The 23638-nt window shown below is 39.6% G+C and overlaps 1 protein-coding gene across 1 annotated transcript in view; it reads left to right on the forward strand.

Moving 5' to 3' along the window:
* kiaa1549la (KIAA1549-like a) overlaps positions 1-23638 on the forward strand; it is a 74090-nt gene that overhangs the window by 20174 nt on the left and 30278 nt on the right. The window contains exons 2-10 of the mRNA XM_085915227.1: positions 4554-5081; positions 6329-7165; positions 7719-7834; positions 10570-10792; positions 12232-12365; positions 13067-13235; positions 16000-16059; positions 17797-17957; positions 19458-19629. Coding sequence (XP_085771353.1) covers positions 4554-5081; positions 6329-7165; positions 7719-7834; positions 10570-10792; positions 12232-12365; positions 13067-13235; positions 16000-16059; positions 17797-17957; positions 19458-19629 — 2400 coding nt within the window. The remainder of the gene's footprint in view (positions 1-4553; positions 5082-6328; positions 7166-7718; positions 7835-10569; positions 10793-12231; positions 12366-13066; positions 13236-15999; positions 16060-17796; positions 17958-19457; positions 19630-23638) is intronic.

A 23638-nucleotide genomic window follows, 5' to 3' on the forward strand; every position in this document is an offset into this window, starting at 1 on the left:
AAATGGATCTCCCTGACAACAGTAGTATTTTCTGTATTTTAATTTATCCCTCCTATTTGACATGCCTCATATTATATGCATACTATATGGACACATTATTAAAATTCCGTAAATGTGCTAAATACAAAAATGCGACGGGCGGATTTTTCATTTTATTGTTTTACTGTGATTGAGTGATGTTTCTAATATTTTGGTTGACTCGTTTAGCTTCACAAATGTTATCAACATATCTTGCTACATTATTACTACTCTAATGATGTAGAAACTGTAGATTAAAAACTAATTGACATTGACACAGTGCATGTTTTGGTTTGGAATTTTTGCTTTGTAATGAGTCTTTTCTCCTATTATGTCTAACCAACATTCTTATTCATTGCTAAGCTTTGAAACCAGGAGAACTAACTCAAACACAATAATTGTCATACATATGTTAATGATTTTCAGGATCCAAGGTTATATTACAAAAACAGTTATTTCATTCGACTCTCGGATAGTTTCAAGTTTTTCCTGTTGCAGTGATTCTGGTGTCATCGAAGCAATACTATCTACTGAGTATATGCACCAAAGATGACCCTCAGTTCTGCCCTAGAAAGATTTATTTTTACAGATACTGAGACACATCTAATTATGTTAAAATATATGTGGAGTTCTTTAGTTCTTTACTGGGCCCTGCATTGCAGTCCAAGGAAATGAATGCTGCAGTACACTCATTTAGCATAGAGAGTGTTTGTAAAAAGACGCTTTATCTTTGGGGTGCTTTGCATTTTGAGTACTCTTTGTTGCCAAAAATCTTGACACCAATTCTGCTCCAGAGAGCAACAACCCCCAAATGCGCGAAAGTAGACAAAAAATAATTTGCACGCTGGCACAAAAATAAAGTAATGCCCGTTTTGTTTTTTTTCACGGGCACCAGTCAGCCAAAATAGTGCCCTTTGTATTACATCACTAAAGAAACCTGGTAGTATTAATGGCCAGGTAGCTTGTAGTAGCTTGGCAAACGTTTACTGCGTTGCATTGGCATTTAAAGAGATTCAACAACCGGGTATCAGCAGATGGACAATGAGGTCAGCTGGCAAGGAAATATGCTAGAGCCATCGCTAAGGTGTAAAGCTACACAGGAGTCAGCGGTGCAGGTTACAGTTGTCATATTGTTACCACTTAGCCTAAGAGCGTGTTTGGAGCTAAAAACAAGACTCTTTTTCAATACACACCATATATTTCCACAAATAAGCTTCACTAAATCATAAAAGGAATAAAGTCATTAGATACAAAAATAAGTTTCTACCTAAAAATTTAGTTTAATATGTAGAAATGAATCATCACGTAATTAAGTTCAAAATTATTGAACAGGTATAATACCACAAATGTTATTAATTTTACAGTATGTCGTACTTACACTTCAGAACGAGCACATGGAATGACTAATTAGCAGAAAAACATTCCATTCATATTCCGTTTTGCAATGATCACAATTCAAAATGTGAAATAACCATAGTTTGATGTGTGGTAACAAATATTGATTTTCAATCATTAGGGTTGTATCGCTTTATGTATTTAATCAAAATAGTGTATTTAGCTAGAGTGACTGCACACTTCATTGTGAAAAAACTAATTTGAAAACAATGCAGCATTCAGCTGTCCCAAGATGTTCAACTCATTCACATTGGCAGTGTGTAATAGTGTACACCCGTGGATTTATAAAGTGCAACTATGTAAAATGTAATGCTAGTTCATGAATATTGTACCAGATTACATTATGACTCATTGCCATAGCAATATTTTATCCCCCCCTAATGTAGTGTCCAACAAATAAAGCAGGTCAGGCCTCGCACTTAACGTGGATTTACAAGCCATCCATCCATGAAACTATCCATCCTGTCCATATTTGTTCTCAGTGGAGGTTCTTCATTTCCTAGCGTTTTGTCACAGGTTGGCTCTGGGGCCACATATGTTACTCTCAGGCGGAGCAGTTGGTGAAGTGTTGGGGGAGAAACCGCCGCTAACATTCTTGCATATGGCTCATTTTTTTTCCATTCAAGCATCCATTGCTGTTTTCATTCATCACTCCATTCATCCTGTCATTTGTTCATTCATTTCAACAAACAAACAAGAAAACCTTTGCTTTACACATGTATACGCTACATGGCCATAAAATCATTTTCCCCCTCAAATTTGGGCTAAACAGCAGATACTCGTATAAATGTTGTAACATCGCTTTTGGTACTGTCGGCTGAATACTGATTTGCAGTCAAGCCGTTTTGGTCTCATAGGGCTGCCAAGAGTGTTGCCAGAAGGACTGTCCGATACTGTCAAGCTTGTTTGCAATGGTTTCAGAAACATACGCACTGGAGCCTAAACGTGAATGAGCGCCATGTTCAGTGAAAAGTGGAGATTCTGCCCATAGCAGTTGGATCACAGAGTCAAAGTGTGGATAAGATTCGGAGGACGCTATGCTGATTGTTGCAATAATAGAGAAACAACTCGTGGTGGAGGCAGTGTCAGGGCGCGGGGTGGAAAAACAAGGCTTATTAGCAATATCAGTGCCCCCTACGCAACCGGTAGTAAATCCATATCTCCACCGTCTGGTACCAAAAGTTATCCTACACAGACAGCACTTGCACAAAGATTATTGAGATTAGAATTTGGGAGTGCGGAGGAAGAAACGACCTGCCGGCAGTCCTTACCTTAACTCTATTCAACAATTATGAAATCTTGTAAATGTTGCTTGGGCTGAGCAGCGCTAATATAAGAAGCCTTTTGACTGACTTGGTTGAAGAATGGCGATGTGTGACCAGGCTGATGACAGGCATGAGGAAGCGGTGCCAGGCTTTTTATGGATTTTATTCGCACTACTGAAGCCTCCTGATTGGTAAATGAATGAACTGTTAAATATGTTGTATGTCTTACTCGAAATACATCTTGTTTCTTCAAACTTGGGTCATTCAATCCCCAAAGCAACAGAAAAATAAGCACTTTGCTATTGGCAGAGAAGATTTGGAAAAAATGTTCAAAAGTGCAAACCACACTCAGCTAATCCCTCAAATGCTTGTAGCAACAGTTAAACTGGAACAAACAGGATTTCCAAAAGTCTAAGATTTATTACCAACAAAGACTGTTACAATAAAGAAATTATCTACTGAACACTCATTTGATTACTTACTCACTTATCACATTCCAGAACTAGGCATGTCATACAAAGGAATAATTTATGCTGTACAATCATAGGTATTTTGAATATCAGGAAAAGGTTGGACCCAAATGCAAGCTGTGAAGCAAAAATCAGCTAAAAACAACGACACTGTTTGATGACATTAAAAAGGTGATCAGTGAGAATGGGCAGATGTAGCCAAAACGTGAACATTGCTAATCATCAAAATAGGCTGAAAGCTCACTTGGAATCTTTGTTGTAAAACAAGGAATGCTGGAACATGATGAGTAGTTACAAAAAATGGCAAGGAGACAGGATGAGACATCATGTAAAATATGCAGCGATGATAAGGTGCAGGTGAGGAGAGACACACTCGGGAGCAGGTGTACAGACAGTGGGGAAGGGTAGCACACACACACACACACACACACACAAGCACACACACGCACTCACACACACGCATACAAACATGACATTATAAAAATTATCATATTCCTTGCCATGTCATGTGTGCCATGTATGGATGGACTGCAAAGGATTGTGATAAAAACAAATATTTGTCTACATTATATTGTAATTTTGCATTAATTTACAGCATAAATTATTTGGCAGGCTGGACAAGCTTGAATAAAAATCTTGTCAACCCTCCATCCCTCTCTCCTACATCTCAGTTTACCAAGACCCCTCCCAACCTTGTGTGTTGTTGTACTTATAATTCAATATCAATTACTGTGTCCCATATAAAGGATAGGCTTGCTTCATTGGGAGAGTGTATATGACACCAATACATTTCTTTTGAAGCACAGCTTGTGCGCTTCTGGATCTTCTAGGAAAATGAATCTGGCATGAACATAACATATCAGATTACTATCTACTGTACATAATTAGGTGTGTGTGTGTGCGTGTGTGCGTGTGTGCGTGTGTGCGTGTGTGTGTGTGTGTGTGTGTGTGTGTGTGTGTGTGTGTGTGTGTGTGTGTGTGTGTGTGTGAGTGTGTGTGCATCTACTGCTCGTGTACCCTATCTGTGTGTTATTCCCTCAGCATGATACATTCGGTTTGGAACATCTAAATTAATTCCTCATGCTTTATCCTCCAAAAGCTAAGCGACCTAGTTTAGATATTCTTATTAACTATTTTTCCAGAGTTGCATTTTCAAAGCTTCAAAGCAATTTGACATGAATGTGTATAACGCAGTGGAGAGAAAAGAGTTGCATGAACACGTATTGCTTAATTGTGATTGTCTGTGCTCAAGGGCGAATGTCTTGTTGAGATTCCAGAAGAACTCAAACTAAAAAGTAATTTTTCATCCCACACGATTCAAAGAAAATTGTGCTTCAGTCCTAATCTCAATCTCAAACCTTTGAAAATAACAATTGATTTGGCCTCATTTCTGTATTTCTTGCAGATGTGACTGACCATCGTGACTTACTATCGGATCCCACGGTGTCCATGATGGAAGGGGCTGACCCAAGACAACCATCCAAAATAGCACTGTGGAACAAATCAAAACATAGAGTGGCCGCCAGAGAAGACAGCATGGTCCTCCCAGAAACAAGCGTCATGAGAGCAGACATAAAGGCGGAAGGCCTGCCACCCCGAGACTCACCTGCCTGGCTTAAGCAAGCGGATGGTGGAAGGCAGGCGGTCCTCACAATGGTGGCCGACATAACAGATCCACCAGCAGAAAGAAAGCCTTTGGGACTGCTGTCTAAGGCCGCTTGGACCAAAATCTCCTCTCCATCATCATCCTCCTCCAAAGTCTCCTCCTCCGTGAGCTCCACAACAAAAGCATCCAATTCAACTTCCCCATCCACATCTTTATCCTCTAGTCCAGCTATGAATCATTCAGACGTTCAGACAGTGAAGCCAGACGTCATCTCTCTTATTGATGTCAGCAGCGGCTCTCCAGACAGTAACAACATCTCCAGTCTTGGTAAGTTTTAAAATTCTTTTAAATAGAGCATGTCATTTGAGTGCAGACCTATGCCGAGATCAAGCTATCCCAAACATATTAGTCTCGCTTGCTTGATTGATAAATTATGACATGGTGGAGATTCATTTGCCGCATCTGCGGTGTTGGGAAAATCTCATTTTTTAATTGAACTAGTTCAACCAGTTCACCCGTTGAGTCCCCACTAGTACAGGTTGGCTCGCAGGCTTTAATGTACAAGCACAAAACAATCTAAGTTGGGCATCATGTTCAAGTAGGCGTGACCCCTCTTGCATGTCACTGAGGGTCGCCCTAAATGGTGACTGCTTGTGGGTTGAGATGTAAATGATGAAATTGAATTTACACAAAGTGAAGAATGGCTGTTACTTTGAGGAATTGTAACATTTTCATCACTGTGAGAATTCAATGATTTTCTTGTCTTATTTTGTTAAATACTAAAAAAAATAAAGTTGATGTACTGCTATTAAATGTAACCCGACATAATGGAAAAAAGCGAGTCACTGTTGCTCCACAAAGATGACAGGACTCATGTATCACCGTGAGCCAACAGTAAGGTCAAAATGGACTTCAAGTCTGATAGATGGTTGTCAGTTCAGAATAATTTTGTATTGTACAGAAAACTGGATTGACTTTGTTTGACATTGAGTGACTCAAATTATATTCAAACAGCGTTCACTTAACAAAAGACAATCACAGTGCAAACCAACCTTGCAGGGAACCTTCTTGTCCTCCCAACATTTTCTTTTCCTCCCATTGGCATGCATTTTGTGTTCAGAGATAAAATGCCTCAATCCTTTCCATTACAATTCATCTGGGGCTTCCTCTTTGAAAGTGGATTTCATAGTGTCAAAAATTTGTTTTATGCTGATAAGTATATCTTCATCTTCTCTTTTTGCTCCAATACGAGATTTATTTGTTTTTCGATGAGAGTATCCTGCATATGTTTTCATCTCCATTTTATATCATTGCTTCTTTCCCATGAGGGTAAAATATGCTAATCTTGGTGCATTTCCCGCATCCTTATAATAATAAAGCCTCAAGACTGATCCTCGTGATTTTTACACGCACACCAGCTTAAGCAGTTAATTTAGGCTCTGTGCACATGTGTACTTTGTTTGCCTTCTGATCTGGACCAAAGCTGCATTATGCATTGCACACTTGCTCCTTGTTATCAAGCTATCTCAAAAATATTGAAATAAAGCCGTTTCTAAAATGTTTTTTTGATGCAGATGCTGTCCAGTCTACAGAGGCGTCAATGAGCAGCTTGCCAGCTTGGGATCTCCCCACAGTTCCTGAGTCTCTTTTGTCCACAGTGGGTGACCATGACATCACACTTCCAGCAAATGTCACCAGCCCTTTCTCCACCCATCAATGGAACACCACTGTGCCGGTCCGCACCAGAACTTCCCCTCATAACACAACGGCTATAAAAAATACCACAAGCACTCTGTCAACCACCACCACCTCAAGCACCATTGTGAGAGCAAATACGCCTCTGGTGTCTACCGTGGCTTCACTCGCCACAAACCTGAACAACTTGACCGACGATAACGTTCAGGTGGAAACCCTGACGGCAACAAAGTCCTCAGTGACCGTTTCTACTGTGAGCACACTTGCTGTTACAGCACCAGCGGTGACCACAGATGTCACTGTAACAGTTTCCTCAAATATCACCGACGCTGTAATCATTCAACCGTCATCGAGCCAGGAAGCAACCACAGAAGTTATGACGCAGCCTGCAACTACCACCACCACTACTACCACCACAACTACTACAACAACTCCAACCACTACGACATCTGCTCCACCCACCACAATAATGACTACCACCACACTTGCAACTACTACTCCAGACACCACCACCGCCCCTACCACTACCACCACCGCTGCCACCACCACCATTACCACCTTAGCAACAACTGCATCAACAACCGCACCAACTACAGTGTTGATCCCAACCCAAACTACACCACCTGCAACTACAACTCCAGAGGAGCCAAGCAGCGCTATTACAGAGGAAAGTCCTTTACCATGCAACATCACTGAGAAGTACTGGGTCAAAACAGGTAAAGAACTTGGGTTTTTTTTTACGGCTGAATTTAATCTAGTATAATGATTTAAGCTTCACATAAAGTCTTGCATTTCCACGCTCAAGTAAGATCATGTTAGATGTGGATTATATGTTGCTCCATTTTGAATATATAGTTTATTCAAAAGTCAGATTACATTCTTATCCCCGTGGGCAAACAATTAATATCCGCCAAGGAGACAGGTTTTAACCATTTTCTGGTAGAAATTATAATGAAGTTATGACGAACAGGTACAATGCCCTTTCAGCTGCTGAGACTTGGTGTACGTATTATGGGTCCAAGATGTAATTACCTGCACTCAGATTAATTAAAACATGCACTAAACAAGGACTCGTTTTCCCAGAACATAAAAAAAAAAACTGTATCTGGTGACTGTAGCTTCTGGAGTACGTAAAATACTTTGGCATTTCATACTCAGCGCAGTCAAGCCTAACTTTGATGTTACAGATATTAAAGATCAAATTTGGCTACAGACTGTGTGTTAAAACAAAATATGCAAATAATAACAAAATAATTTCTTCTTTGACAGTTATGTCCATTGAGGTTCGGAAAAACCGACTCGACCTTGTCCTCAAACAGAATCTAGCGAAAGGACTAAGTCACGCCTTGCAGAAAGCCCTGAATGACTCTACTGCTTTTGCACAGGTCAGTCTGTCTTACATATTCACTTCTACTAGAAAGTCAATCGGTTGCGTCTGAAGGTTAATCGCCAGAACTACATCTTTGCCTAGTAAGTCCATAAGTTTAAAACAAAAAGTGGTAAGCAGTACAGAGGATGGATGGATGGATGGTTGGATGGATGGATGGACAAACGGACGGACGGACGGACGGATGGATGGATGGACAGATGGATGGACGGATGGACGGATGGATGGATGGATGGACAGATGGATGGACGGATGGGCTTTACAACCAGCAAACAAGCATGTGCACCTGTAAAACAGAGCTCTATTCAAGCACCTGCCCTTTTGCCTTGGATGAGATAATTGCCCTTTCTGCCTGAGCTGTTTTGCTTTCTTTAATCATCAATATTAAAAAAAAAAAAATATGCCTCTATGTAATCAATTCCCCTAAAACAATTTTGAGATCTGATGGGCATTCACAGTATTTGCGAGAAATGTGCCCATGGTTGAATCGGGGTGCACGCAAGCCCTCTCCTCTCCCCTCCTCCACCTATTAGTTGTCATGCAGTGCTGAGGGCCGGCTGCCAAAATAAAGTGCTGCAGCCTGCAGGTCTCCTCTGACCTGCAGCATGAGACAGACAAGTAAAGGCAGCATTTGTGGAATGTCTAACAGTGTCGGGGGCAAAACTAACCACCATACTTAACATTACACCTCTTGAAAACATTATGTGGCAATTGGCCCGATGTTTCCGAAACACTCAAAAGGCGGGATATCGGTGTTACAATTAAAGCTGTGATTTCAAAGCCATATCTGACTTTTTACCGGTGATTCATGTTAAACAAAAAGAAAAGGGAGAGGGTAACGACAGCTGCATTAGTCGACAGACAGAAAAAAAAGAAATTCATATATAAATTTTACTGTTATCTTCACGGTTGACAAATTCACTAGTTTCAATTAAAAATGTTCATTACTTTGACGTAATAGCTGGTGAAAAAACGGTTGGCCGCAAACAATTTGCAGTAGAATCTCAGATAGCACATTTGAAATAAACATATACTGGCACAAACACTTTTCTGTCTAGGTGATATTTTCATTAAAACGTTTAGAATACAATGTTGTGCTTTAATGCTACAAACTATATACAACACGTAGAAGGTAAAATGCTATATCAGTATATACAAAGCATCATACTGAAAATGTTGAATGAATTGGAAGATGTCATTTAGCTTTTTTCCTATATTATATATATTGTAATTATAGCCCAAGAGTTAACTTTCCAAAGATTTTTTCTCATTTGTGAAAGATTGTAACATTCTCCTGCTTGCCATTGAGCAAGACAGAAACAAACCAGAGTAAGGTCTTAAAATCGTCTAGACGCCATCTCATTGTAAGTTGCTGAATGACCTTCTTTGTAAATATAATTGCATTTGACCCCTGTTGGATTATTTGCTTTTCTTTACACAGAGCAGTTTCACTGTAGAGTTTGAATATTTGTAATTGTTTTTCGCCTTATTCATCTATTTTTTCAGTTCGATAATTCAAGTTACCTTATTTGAATAAAAATGAATATACTGATTAAGCATGAACGATGGATGGCATTTTTTGTGGCTTAACCGCCTGCTCCCAAAAATGTTGGTGTACACACACAGAAGCTCATAATAGGGGTTTATTCTCTTTAAACATGTTCATAAACAGCTAATCAGGGAATAGAGAACATACTAATGGGAATGGGAACAATTGCTTTTTAAACTGGAAACAATTCTGGTGAATGTTTATCAGCAATGGTAAAAACTATGAAACAATATATTGCCCATGTTGAGAGAGCTTCAAACTCCCCCTAGGAAATTTGACTTTTAAGGGATTCCATGAGTGCTGCCAAGAGTACTGACATTCAGTGTACACTACAATACATCAATGTGTTAAATATACCAATAAATGAAAAAAGCTAAAATAGCAGCCGAAACCTTCCCAATATTATGAGGTAGTAAAAGCAATGATTGATTAACTTCTGGCTGATAACTTGGATCACAATTTTCATCATGACTTTTCTATAGAAAAATATAAGTGAAGACAATGAGAATGCCCGATTGTGTGTTAAGTAGCAAGAGTGTCTAAAAAATAAGCCTGCTTTGATCGCATATGACGGTCAACACACGGTAGACAGTTGGTCCAATATGTCGTTTTTTATTCATAGAAATGTGAACAGCGAATGTCCAGCGCTGTATTGTAATCATTAATATTTTTGGGAAGTTTCAGCTCTGCAGGGAGCAGATGAATGATAAAAAGCTGAGGGCGGTTTACAAGTGCCCACTTCATGGTGCAGACAGCATTGCATTTAAAGGGAAGGAGATGAACTGCTTTGTTGACCTGGATCCTTTGATCACTCTCACAGCGGTGCAGACTTCCCTCTCATAGATCTGATGCCCTGCTCTCTGATGAATTAGAGAATGAATTATTGCGCACACCGCACAGGAATTACGCCATTTGTAAAAATATTTTACCAAACCCAGTATAACTAATATTAAAATGGCTAACTGATCATTAGGCATGCCTCGTGTAGCTGTGAGGGTTGAAGCGATTTGTTTGTGGGTTTGCCTGCGATCGTTAAAGTCTTTAATAATGAAAGGAAAAGGACAGTAGAAATACTTTCTTTATATTTTCTGTTGTAAATGTGGTGCGCAAACTGAAAAATATGCAAAACCTGAGTTTTTGATCATTATGCAAATTTTAAAAACATTTGCTTTTTTTTTTTGCAGGTGGAACATGATGATTGCAACCCACGTAATGTGACACTGGTTTACTATGTGACTGGTGTCAAAACCGTCTATATTTCCTCCATTGTGGTTGAAGCACTTAGTGTTTATGGCTTTGACAGGCTGCTGTCTGACATCAGGCAGCACACACCATTGGTTAAAGCAGTTCTGATTCCTGTGGCAACGTGGCTGCCCACCCCAAGTATTCACCTGCAGCTGAAAACAGGTGAATTTACATGTATTGTAATTTTAAATGTATGTGTTTACGCAACATACACTTGCGAAAACTTGGCAGTGTGGAATATTTAGTAGTCTTTTCTTAAATGTTTTCCTTATATAAATATACATATATATATATAGTGTGACTGAGAAGAGAGAGACAAGTGGGGAAGAAAAAAGCAGAGATAGAAATATGATTTTTTTCATTATGTCTTTTCCCATTCAGACTTTGATACCCTAAACCCAATGAAAAAACTCTGTGATTCAAAGCAAAGTAAAATTGGCCATTTGATTTGACCAAGCTTCTTCAGAAAACACATTTGTCCATGCCAAACAGCAGCTTGTTCATGGAATCTACTGGTGTGGGGATCAAAAAGAGAATCTGTGTGGTTAACAACAGGATATCAAGAGATACTTGGCGAGATATTTTAGCTGCATATGACCGTGTTCTTTAGAACACATTTTGAGGTTGATACACGCAAATACTATTCTTAAACTCCTGAATATCCCCCGGGGATCAATAAAGTGTCTATGGATCTATGTATCTATGGACCTACCTACCTACCTACCTACCTACCTACCTACCTACCTACCTACCTACCTACCTACCTACCTACCTACCTACCTACCTACCTACCTACCTACCTACCTACCTACCTACCTACCTACCTACCTACCTACCTACCTACCTACCTACCTACCTACCCCTCTCTCTCTCTCTCTCTCTCTCTCTCTCTCTCTCAGTCAGTCAGTCAGTCAGTCAGTCAGTCAGTCAGTCAGTCAGTCAGTCAGTCAGTCAGTCAGTCAGTCAGTCAGTCAGTCAGTCAGCCAGCCAGCCAGCCAGCCAGCCTGCCTGCCTGCCTGCCTGCCTGCCTGCCTGCCTGCCTGCCTGCCTGTCTGTCTGTCTGTCTGTCTGTCTGTCTGTCTGTCTGTCTGTCTGTCTGTCTGCCTGCCTGCCTGTCTGTCTGTCTATCTAAATTCAACTGTCTTTTTTGTGAAACCCCTTAAATAAAAGCTAAAGGTGTCAGAACTCAGTTCCATGTTAGTCTTTTTATTTTGAAATCAATTGTGGTAGAATCCACGGGCAACATTATAGAATATAAAAACTTTGTTCTTGACCAAATACTTGGAATGGATATTTAGATTAGTAGAATGGAATATAAAATTCAAACAATTATGGCATTGTTGACCACATACCTCTTTAGTCTACACTTTGATTAACTTTCATTCATACCGCACTCTCATCCATATTAAAACCTTAATTTGGATGTCTGATGTCTTTCTCCTGCTTCAGTTTCAAGCCTTATGGTTTCTCCTCTTCATACGCACGTGCACACAAACACGCATACTCTATCACGCCGAAGAAACAGCATCTCACTACATAACATGCAAAGGCTCACACCAAATTCTAACATTTTCAAACACTTTCTCGTCTTCTTTCTGCAGTTTTGAGATTTGTTGGCCCCACAGACAACGTCTACTCTTGCAGTTTCGTCCAGATGCTTGAGCAGAGACTGGAGAGTGCCTTTGACGAAGCTCAGGACAAAGTGCTCGAGACCTACAGCAAGCTCACTGTGGAGGTAGTGCATGCCTTTAGCCTTTTATTACACAGACGTGAATGTACCATGTAAAACGGATGTTTGATGTCGTGAAACATTATTTTGAACTTTTTCCAATGGTACAGTTTTGTTGATGCCAGTTTCTCTTAATCACTATGTGAGTGCGCAAGTATCTGTCTTAGTTTATTGGCAATAACAATTTAAATCAAAGCAAAGTTTTGTGCAACTTCTCTGATTTGACTGGACAATACAGGTCTATTTTACCATAGTTGTTTAGTAAAACCAGTAAAAGGTCTTTGCTCTTTTTTTCCCACTTTCTTCCGTATGCTATCACTTATCCCCTGGTTGACATGGATATGCAGTGCAGTACATACATAGGACAGCAGTGGTGGATATAGGAAGCATTTATTATTCATCTTCTGAAATATTTACATGCATGGCACAATCTGATGGGAATTCCTAGTACAGCCCACTTTAGTGTGATGATTCAGTATCATTATTTCCTGAACACCACAAAGGTTCCATTTAGGGGGAAGTATGCCTGGAGCTCTGTTATGCAATCTTTATAGACATTCTGTACAATGTTTCAGTTTTACTCTGTAAAATTAAAAGTGGCTCATTGAGACCAGTTCATGTGTGTGGCTGGATTAAGACAAAATGTTAATAATGTGCATTCATGGCAGGTCATATTTTACAATGACAATTTGTGTGGTAATCTTCAGATCCAAAGTGTAGCCCAGGAACCGGGCTCCCCATCTGTCTCGCTGGTGTATGTGGTGAAGAACCAGGAAACCGAACTCAACGGTACCATCTCGAGCGGCCTCCTCAACCAACTCACTGCTGAGTTGGTGGGCTACTTTCTGTTCTACCCGCCTCTGGTCATTGCTGAGCGTACGTAAACACACAATCCTGCTTTGTCATTATTCATCTTACCACATACAAGAAATTCCTAAATCTTATTGTAAAATTAGGGCCCTATGATCACTTAGGTTCCTGTCACGCCAATGCAGCAAAACTTTGAGGGCCTCTGTAAGGGATCAAAGTGAGCTGATAATTATTTGAGCTAAAGTTTGTGCACAGAGGTTCAGAATGTTAACTTCTCATGGAAAAAGTCCAAACTGAAACACCAGCCAATCGTATTTCACTGTGATGCCGATGTGTTAGCCTCTATCTTCCACTGTGCCATTAGTGGAATAATCGTATTATAGTATGTATGTGCGTTATGTCAAAAAGGATCTTACAGAGTTTAGGCAAACTACATGCTTTCTTTTATCTTTTAATCTTTTATTGAGCACCACATTCAAAGGAGAACAAAAGTTAAGAGCAACGCTTGACTCCTGAGGGGGGAAATGCGCGAGACCTAGTGATATTCTTTGAAGAGTCACCAGACAGAGGATAAATTGCCATTTGAGAAATATGTAACTATTAGCAGTGTACTGATAGTATTGGAGTTGAAATATGGGGCTAAATGGTCTCTTACACGAATCAATCTATTAAAATGTAGTTGCCAAAAAGATGCGGCAACTTCTGCTTGTTTTTGTAGCAGAGCATTGGACCCATGCAAGTCTGCTGTAATTATGCAAATTTTATATTTATTACGTAACAGTTGGTATTCTACTCATTCTTTTTCTCGGTATGCTGCTGGGCTCAGACAGCCTTTTTCTGCATATGGAGGATGCCTGCTGAGGGGCACTGAGTCCACTGCAGGGCAGTGAATGATTCATGACCTAGTTTATGATTAAATACCTGTTACATTGTTGTTGGCAGTACTGATTCACCACACCGCAGTTAGTACAAATTCCGGAAAATGCTAAGTTTAATTTATATGCTTGTAAAAAGCAAACAAACAGACAGACAAACAAAATTGATGCTCAGCTTCCTTTCTTTGCAGAAACACAATTTGTAGTTTTGACTGATATTCAAAAGAGTGAATCATATTCATTACATTGAATCATTGGTTCATAAATTTAATCCATTCCGTTTGTTTGGTTGTAAAACGAGTCGTTGGCAAACCAAGGTGATGTTTCCCATTGAAATAAATGGAACTGTGACTGATATGTTATAGTCCCTGATGGAATGTACAGTATGTTTATCTTGTTAAAAAAAACATAAATACAGGAAAAATTCTGATATTTTATCTGTTTACCATCTCCCTCCTTAGTTGACTGGGTTCAAACATTTCTGACATTCTTCCTTTAATAATTCAATATTTTCCAAAGCATTTCAATATATGTTTTGCATTTCAGCACTCACATGCAATATCTACAGGGACTGCAAACATCAATACACAACTTTAATTTTATTATGATGGTAATAGAACTATAACATTTCCAAGAATGAGAATGATCAGAGATTCTTACAAACCAGTGTTCCATTTTTTTTTTTATTGTAAATTATTTCAACTGTAAACTACTCACGTTAAGCAGATCCGGGCAAAAACACCAAATTATCTTTACTGTGCTTAACCAGCTGATGGCAGGTTCACTGAATTAAGACCGCACTCACTGTGTCAGGAGGCAAAATATAGATTTATGGAAAATAGTTTGAAGGGCGAAAGTGACAAACTGAAGCAATGAATACAAAAGATGGAATGGAGTGATAAGATAACAGGCAGAGAATGAAACGGGTGTGGAGAGCGACTGACAGAGGCCACGGTTAGATGGGGTGTAGATGAATGGGGAACCAAACACTATGTAGCAGGAAGGTGATAATGGAAACTGAAAAGGAGTCTTTGGCTAATTTTATCCTCTGTGCTTTTGAATGCAGCCAATTTCTTGTTGATCTTAGACTACTGGCCACAAACAAACGATTAATAAGGCTTCAGTAAATTGCTAATAAGCGTCTCGTCAATGTAATGTTGACTTGAATCCGAGGTTGTATATTGGGTATTGTGTGAATGTTAAAATGAACAGAGTGAGACATGTTTAGAAGGAAATTATATTTTTTTTATATAAATTTAATATATTTGTTGATTGTAATTCTTGTTATTGTTCAGTTTATATGTATTCTTTGTAAAATTAATGTTTTAGAAAAAAAAATCGGTATGGTCTTTACATGTTCTCCCTGTGCATGCATGGCTTTTCTTCCACATTCTAAAAATATGCAAGTTAGGTTAAGTGAAGTCAAAATTTGCCTTAGGTGTAAATGTAAATGACGTTTGTTCATTATGTGCTGGGCATACGACTGGCTGATGATCCGTTCAGGGTGTACAACTGCCTCTCGGCCAAAATCTGACAAAACTAAAACAGCAACACAAAGTAACACAGAAATGAAAGTGTTGTCAGTTACACAACAGAATGAGCACAGCGAAAAATGAGATCAAAAATCTTTGAATTCTCCTTTTCTGTCATAAGGATGTGTGTAACTGAGCAGAGAAGAGAGTTTGAATTCAAAGTTGTATTGGGAATTTACACCAACACAAAAGTAAAAAAAAAAAACTGAATAAAATGTTGATGTTTTTGTTTTCAAAAATACTGATCCACTTCTGAATTTACTCTCATTCCGCCCAGTACAAAAATAATCAGGTAAAGATTTGAAGATTGCAACCAGCTGTAGTTTATAGCTTTGGACTCAATCCCACACAATCCAGTTTCATGTTTTATTATTAAGAATTACTATGACGCTCTTTAACTGTCTGCTTTTCCTCTCACTTCAGCCCTTGAATACCACAATCTCAACACATCCACTGCAACCAGGACCTATTGGGTTATAACAGGTAAACTGTACACTCTACTGGCTTTCCCTTCTGTTTTATTCCTTCTTTCTTTAGTTGCCTTCATTTTGTATTTTGGTTAAGTTGGGTTTACTTCTGTCCCATTCAAACTCCTATGAAAATTCTGTTGTCTGTTTGACCCAGGAAAGAGTAGCACAATACAATATTGTCACATTTTTTTCAAGGATAACAATACTACAATTTGTATATTCAACCAAATCAAATCGTTTTATGCTCGAATTATATTGCACTCCGTGGATCGAGATATGTATGGAATTGTGTGTTATGACAGATGCACACTAGCTATGAATCAGTATAAATCAGCTTGATTTAAATTATGATTTTTCTCTTTTCAATTTAATTAACTCGAATAGTTTGGGCTTTGGAATGCTTTTACGAGTAGTTACATAAGAAGAAGAAAAAAACATGTCAAAAGCCATAGTCATACCCATGTCCAATCAAATCTGGATTGAATCCTTCCATTTGAAAATGTAGTTCTTGTACTGTATGGAATGAATAGTCGTGGCTGTGGAGAACCACAGCCACCCAGCCCCACTCCTCCCTCCCTCCCTCCCTCCCTCCCTCCCTCCCCCCCCCCTCTCTCTCTCTCTCCTCCCATGCTCTAACTCTCACAAACCAACAAACACACATTTTCTTTTTCATTTAAAAAGACCAAGGAAATTACCCAAACATTGCTAAGTGAACATTAAAATATAGAAAGAAAATTGCCATTCACAAAGTTTCTCGAGAGCTGATCGCTACAAACAATTTAAGTTCAACAGTCGTCAATATGCCTGCAATTATCACAACTCCATTAATCGTGGTTGTCCTTTATTTTGTTTTGGCTGTGTGGTTATGTTTTTATTTGTTCAGTAAGTGACCCTTCTCCCAGACTTGTTTCAAAACGTTTTTGTGAGTATAACAATAATGAACATTGAAGTAACAATATTTTGAAAGCCAGATATTTTATCCAACCCGGAATATTTAACTTGATTTTTCAATAGATTAGCCAAATATTTGTGCATGTAAATTGCATTTCATACACAAGTCAAACATTCAGTACCTTGGATAGCCATTTCTTGTATATGGCTTTAAGTGTTGAAGGTGCAGTCAGGCTCAGCAGATGCTATGGGTGAGATGTCAGCTTGCTTGAATATGGGCCGAGCACAACCTCTCCAGTTCATGCCATTTTAACACGCAATGTGAGCAAAACCGAATACAAACCTACTCAGCATAACCAAATGGGACAGAGTGAAGAAGTGATTTTTCCTAAGAACCTCTCTCAAGGCCTTTCTTGCGTGCTGGCTTACACTTTACAGTGCGCAGCGTGTCTTTAGTTGCCCTATTTGAGCGAAAATGCTATTGATGTTTAATTCACAGGTTGGTCAGAGAGGAAAGATCGCTTCACATCACATCAGGGCCCAGTGTGAATGATGCTGAAGTGTGTTTGTGTCTGTACACGGACTTAACTCTTGTTGGATATAGTTGAAGATGCACTGGGTTGATCCACTCATGCTTACTTGTCCTTTTGTGTGAAATAGATTTGGACATTTTCACCGTTATATCAAGTTAGCTATGACGGAAATATTCTGTGTCCAAATCAACGTCCCCCTCCCCTTGGGTTGTCGCTTAGCTTATATTATCATGTCCATCCCTTTTCTGTGTACCCCCCTTTGCCGCGCCTCTTGAGTGACCTTTATTCCCTAAACCCATGCCTTATCCTTGTGCGTGTGTACTCAGTGATCCAGGATGTGGACAAGTCTTCTCTGGAGGCCAACTACCACAGCTTTGCCAGCTTGATGGAACAGCGGCTGGCTGAGCTCTTCCATGTAGCTGGTCGGCAGGGCTCTCAAACCTTTCGGTCCAAGCGTGCAACAACTGTTGGGGGCTATACTGTACAGGTGAGTGCTGATATTGATATTCAAGTTAATTTGCTACATCAAATACTATAATGCGTAATGAACAAAATACAGATTCCTACTGATTACTCATAATTTCTTGGCAAGTGCTTATTATAGATAGATAGATAGATAGATAGATAGATAGATAGATAGATAGATAGATAGATAGATAGATAGATAGATAGATAGATAGATAGATAGATAGATAGATAGATGGATGGATGGATGGATGGATGGATGGATGGATGGATGGATGGATGGATGGATGGATGGATGGATGGATGGATGGATGGATGGATGGATGGATAGATAGATAGATAGATAGATAGATAGATAGATAGATAGATAGATAGATAGATAGATAGATAGATAGATAGATAGATAGATAGATAGATAGATAGATAGATAGATAGATAGATAGATAGATAGATAGATAGATAGATAGATAGATAGATAGATAGATAGATAGATAGATAGATAGATAGATAGATAGATAGATAGATAGATAGATAGATAGATAGATAGATAGATAGATAGATAGATAGATAGATAGATAGATAGATAGATAGATAGATAGATAGGGAACCCCCCTCCCCATCCCCATAAATAAATCCAAAATATAAATGTACATAGACATTTTGATCCTTGTCACACACACACACGGTGGCGGCTCGGTGGCACACTGGTTAGCACGTCTGCCTCACAGTTAGGAGGGTGCGGGTTTGATTTCACGTCCGACCCTCCCTGTGTGGAGTTTGCATGTTCTCCATGTGCCCACGTGGGTTTTCTCCGGGCACTCCAGATTCCTCCCACATCCCAAAAATATGCTTGTTAGGCCGATTGGGCACTCCAAATTGCCCCTAGGTGTGAGTGCGAATGCGGATGGTTGTTCGTCTCTGTCTGCCCTGCGATTGGCTGACAACCGGTTCAGGGTGTCCCCCGCCTCCTGCCCGATGACCGCTGGGATAGGCTCCAGCATGCCCCCGACCCCCGTGGGGACAAAGCGGTACAGAAAATGGATGGATGGATATTTTTTATTATATGGGCTCAGGTAGATGCCCAATTTGTTTGCCACATTGTGAATCAGCTAGATGAAATTATGCCACTCTTTCAAAGCTGGTGAACCTCAAAGGTCCGGTGTAAATATTGTCAGCTGCATGTTGTGCAAATTAAGATAAGAATTGTCTTCTCCTGGGTGTGTTATGCTTTACACACACTCAAGCTTTTATGGGAAGTCACAGATGACTGATTTTATAGCTACGTAGCTACAAAGACAAAAGAGGGAGATGCTCACAGAGGGACATCCAGCAAATGTCACAGGCCCTGTTGACGAAATTGAACTGCGAGCCTTATACAATTCAGTGGTGTACATATACAATCTTCTCTCACTTGTCATGAAAATAAATCGCAATAAAAGAACCTGAGTTGAGACTTCTTCAAGTATTGCTATCCTAAAACAGAAAAGCCATTTTGAATTTTCCCTTTGTTGTCCTTTTTCAGATGGTAAGCATGCGTCGGCTGCCTGGTCCCAAGAACCCAGCGGAGATGACGTATTACGCACAAATGAATGGAGCACCTATCACTGGAACCACAGCCGCTAAGACGCTGAGCAGTTTGGATTCCCAGACCATGGCACTGACTCTGGGTTACTTTGTGCAAGTGCAGGCTGAACGTAAGCTTTGCTTTTATTTATTTCAGAATTAAGGCTGTTTAATTTAAAAATGATTTTTAAAAAGAATGTAGTACCGTTAGATTAAAATAAAGAAACTTGATTATTCTTATTACTTATGGAGTACTGAAATACAAATTAATTAAGAAGTAAACATTAAAGGCTTATGTGTGAGATGTGAGTGAGGCTTTTACGCTTGAGGGGAAAAAACTCTGTGTGTGTAAAAACCCTGACCCTACAGTATTTTAGCTCGCTTACCATCTGCAGAATTTAAAGCTACAAATGATCACAGTCTTTAGTTATGGTTTGGAATTTGTGCTCACTGCTTTTATACTACAGTGTACTTCTTATCTCGGAATCATAAGGCTGTGATGGACGATTGATTTATGTTCTCATGTTTGTCCTGTAATCATTATTAAGGTTTTACTAATGGATAAATTCAAGTTTACATAAAAGTTGAAAACATTTGAATTGGATTTATTAACATCATAATGTTCACATACTCTAATTTTGGTTATGAAAGCTCTCATGTATATTTAAGAATGATCAACCCTAGTCTCATGCGTTTATTTTTCGGTGGGCTTCAGAGTATTTCAAATTTCTAATTGGGCTCTGTGTGGTGTTTGACTTGAATCATCAGAAAAAAAGACGAAAATGTCAAGCAGTGAAGTACAAGCTCATGTCTATGAATGTCTTGTTTTACTGAAAAACACAATGGGAATTTGTCTGCTTTCACAGAGGACAAAGCAAATCAATACTTATTCACATTTGAGAGGCTGAAATAAGAGGATTTAGATGTGTTAGGTGCTATAGCACGGCTAGGCTGTCTTAAAATAGATAGCCTGTATTCTCAAATGTGCACCATGACACGCAACAGACATCATGCAGCTAGGTGTAGATACATTTATGTATTTTTGTGTATGCTAACATGCCTTTCACAACAATTAAATACATTTTATTCTATTCTTTTGATATTTAACCCAATTCTTGTAAGATCAGTGTGTAACAGACCAGACGGACCGACCAAGTGCGCCACACATTGTTTATTGACTTGGAGGAAATGGGATGTGGAGAGCAGACGCAACGTGGCAGGAGGACGAGGCAAAGACACGGTTGAAGATGGATGGTTGGCCACGGCAGGCGGCGATCAGACGTTGTCAGGGGTAGGCGGCGTTCAGACGTTGTCAGGGACGGGCGGTCGGTCGGGGGAGACAGCGATCAGACGTGGTCAGTCAGTATGGACGGAAACAAGGACAACTGGTCGTAAGCACAGGAGAACAAGCACGAGGCATAAGGAGAAAACGGGTAGCATATGGATACGAACTGACAAGGACTGACTGGCATGTGGAGTTTAAATAGGGGAGTTGGTGAGCCGGGAGCAGGTGTGGTTATTGGTAACGAGGGCATGCCACCCTCACAGTTAGGAGGGTGCAGGTTCGAATCCACCCCCGGCTCTCCCTGTGTGGAGTTTGCATGTTCTCCCCGTGCACGCGTGGGTTTTCTCCGGACTCTCCGGTTTCCTTCCCACATCTCAAAAACATGGTTGGGAGGCCGATTGAGCACTCCAAATTGCCCTTAGGTGTGAGTGCGAGTTCGGATGGTTGTTAGTCTCTGTGTGCCCTGTGATTGGCTGCCAACTGGTTCAGGGTGTCCCCCGCCTACTGCTAGGATAGGCTCCAGCACCCCCGCGACCCCCGTGGGGACAAGTGGTATAGAAAATGAATGAATCAAGCAATGAATGTTGATGGCTCTGGGGGTGTGGCTGCGACCAGTGTAAACACCAGGGTGCTGACCAGGGTGCTAGGAGAGCTGACCCGTGACATAGTGAGCAAGTAATGCAACTAAGACTATTCAACAATTAAGCATTACATCCACGAACATGCTCTATGTCCATCTATGCAAAAATCTAAGCCCATGTCATACAAGTCAAGGTAATGCAAGAATACCTGGTAGTATTCTCTAAATGTAAAGAATTTTTTCTGGATAGTTCATTTAAGCTACCTAATTACCGTAATTTTCTGACTATAAGTCGCTCCGGAATATAAGTCGCACCAGCCATAAAATGCACAATAAAGTGAAAAAAAAAACATATATAAGTTGAACCGGAGTATAAGTCGCACTTTTGGGGCAAATTTATTTGTCAAAGTACAACACCAAGAACAGACATGAACCAGCAACAACAGGCTAAACGATATGGTATGCTAACGTGACATATACATAAACGAGCAGCTGAGAACGGGCCTGACATAACATTCAGTTATTCAAGTATGTATTACATAAATGACACGTTTATCAAACCATCTGTATCACTCCAATTCATTAAATCCATCGATCGTCCATTATGTAAACAATGCCACGTATGCGACGTATATGCTGACGTCGGACCCGTTGTAAGTTGCATTTCTAATTATTCCACAGACGCCTATAACGATATATAAAGTATATCTCAAATAACTATCATATAACAAGATTTTTATCAAACCATCTGTGTCACTCCAAATCATTAAATCCATCGATCAAATTCCTTCCTTTATGTCAACAAAGCCGCGTGTGCGCCGCAGAGATCTAGTATATAACTATATTGTAGCGTTAACAAAGTACCCGGACGTGGGTTTGGTAAACGGCTCTTTATTTAACAAAACAAGAGTTCAACGAGCCAACAACTACTGAACTGTAACGATAAAAACATATACAAGTTGCTACACGAAATAAAATATATCAAATAACTATTACATAAATACGTTTTTCAAACCTTGTGGCACTCCAAATCAATAAATCCTTCAAACGTGGGGCCCTTCGTCATCTTCGTCATCCCGTGATCGAATCCTTTGTCCTTTATGTAAACAAATGCAGCGCGGTGCCGGTGACGTCACTTGCAGTTTAAATGACATCGCGATTCGTTTATTGCGGTTTCACTACATCGCGGATTTTTGAATTTTGAAAATTTGTGAAAAAAATCACATATAAGTCGTTCCTGAGTATAAGTCGCCCCCCCACCCAAACTATGAAAAAAAAACGTGATTTATAGTCCGAAAATTACGGTAAATGAAACTACAAGCTATATATAGCCCTCGACCCCTCCATCCTTTGACATGGAGTCAAGCATGGTAACGAAGCAGAAATAGATTAGTTCTGCTCAAATGTACATCAAATGAAGAATGTCTCTAACTTGAAGTCAGTGGCGGGATTATGGGCCGCTTGGTAGAAAACACAAAACAAAAGCAGAGAGATGCTGTGTTGGGACCATACTGTACATTAATATAACATGAGCATAAACAGATGGAGAGAAGAGGGGAGGAACTCAGAAATGATTATGGACAAACTTGAGCCTGCCCAACTACGTGCATTGGCATTCTGTATTGGAAGTAGAGAGGGTTCAATGAAAGGGCAGACTCCTAATAGAATCTGAAAGATGGCTCTATGGCACGGAATGGAATGGAGAGTGTGCCAACCGCAATTAAATCTGAACACAATTTTGTTGTTGATTACAAGGCCGAGAGCTTCATTCCTTTGAATGAAGTTTGACCTTGTTCTGAGTATGTACTGTTTATATATTGAAGGACTTTTCAAGATTAGTACAATGAAGCTAGCTCACTAAAGACACACGAGTAACAGCTAAAATAATCAACATCTATATTTTACATGTTTCAAAGCAATAGAGGCAAAAGCTTCCACGGTGTATACGATTTTTAAGGCAGCGTTAAAAGCTAACAATACTGACTGACTGACAACAGTGTTTGGGGAACAATTAACGTTGTAAGTTTTGACAGTTTTAACAGTTCATCAGGCACAGAAAAATCTATGCTATGCTGTGCATAGGTGTTTTGAGTAGTACTAAGAAAATAAAGTATACTGATTGTTACTAAAATGGTAGTATTTAACAGTCGCACTAATGAATAGAAATACGTTTTTTTGAATTGCTGTATTTTATGCTGTTAAAATTTGGACATCGGCTGTTATTATAAACAATGAGAGTTACGCATTGTGCAACTTCTTGTAGTTTTTTTTTAAT

The sequence above is a fragment of the Syngnathus leptorhynchus genome, chromosome 6 (genome assembly GCF_054491065.1).
Source record: "Syngnathus leptorhynchus isolate UIUO chromosome 6, UIUO_Slep, whole genome shotgun sequence".
Classification (NCBI taxonomy): domain Eukaryota; kingdom Metazoa; phylum Chordata; class Actinopteri; order Syngnathiformes; family Syngnathidae; genus Syngnathus; species Syngnathus leptorhynchus.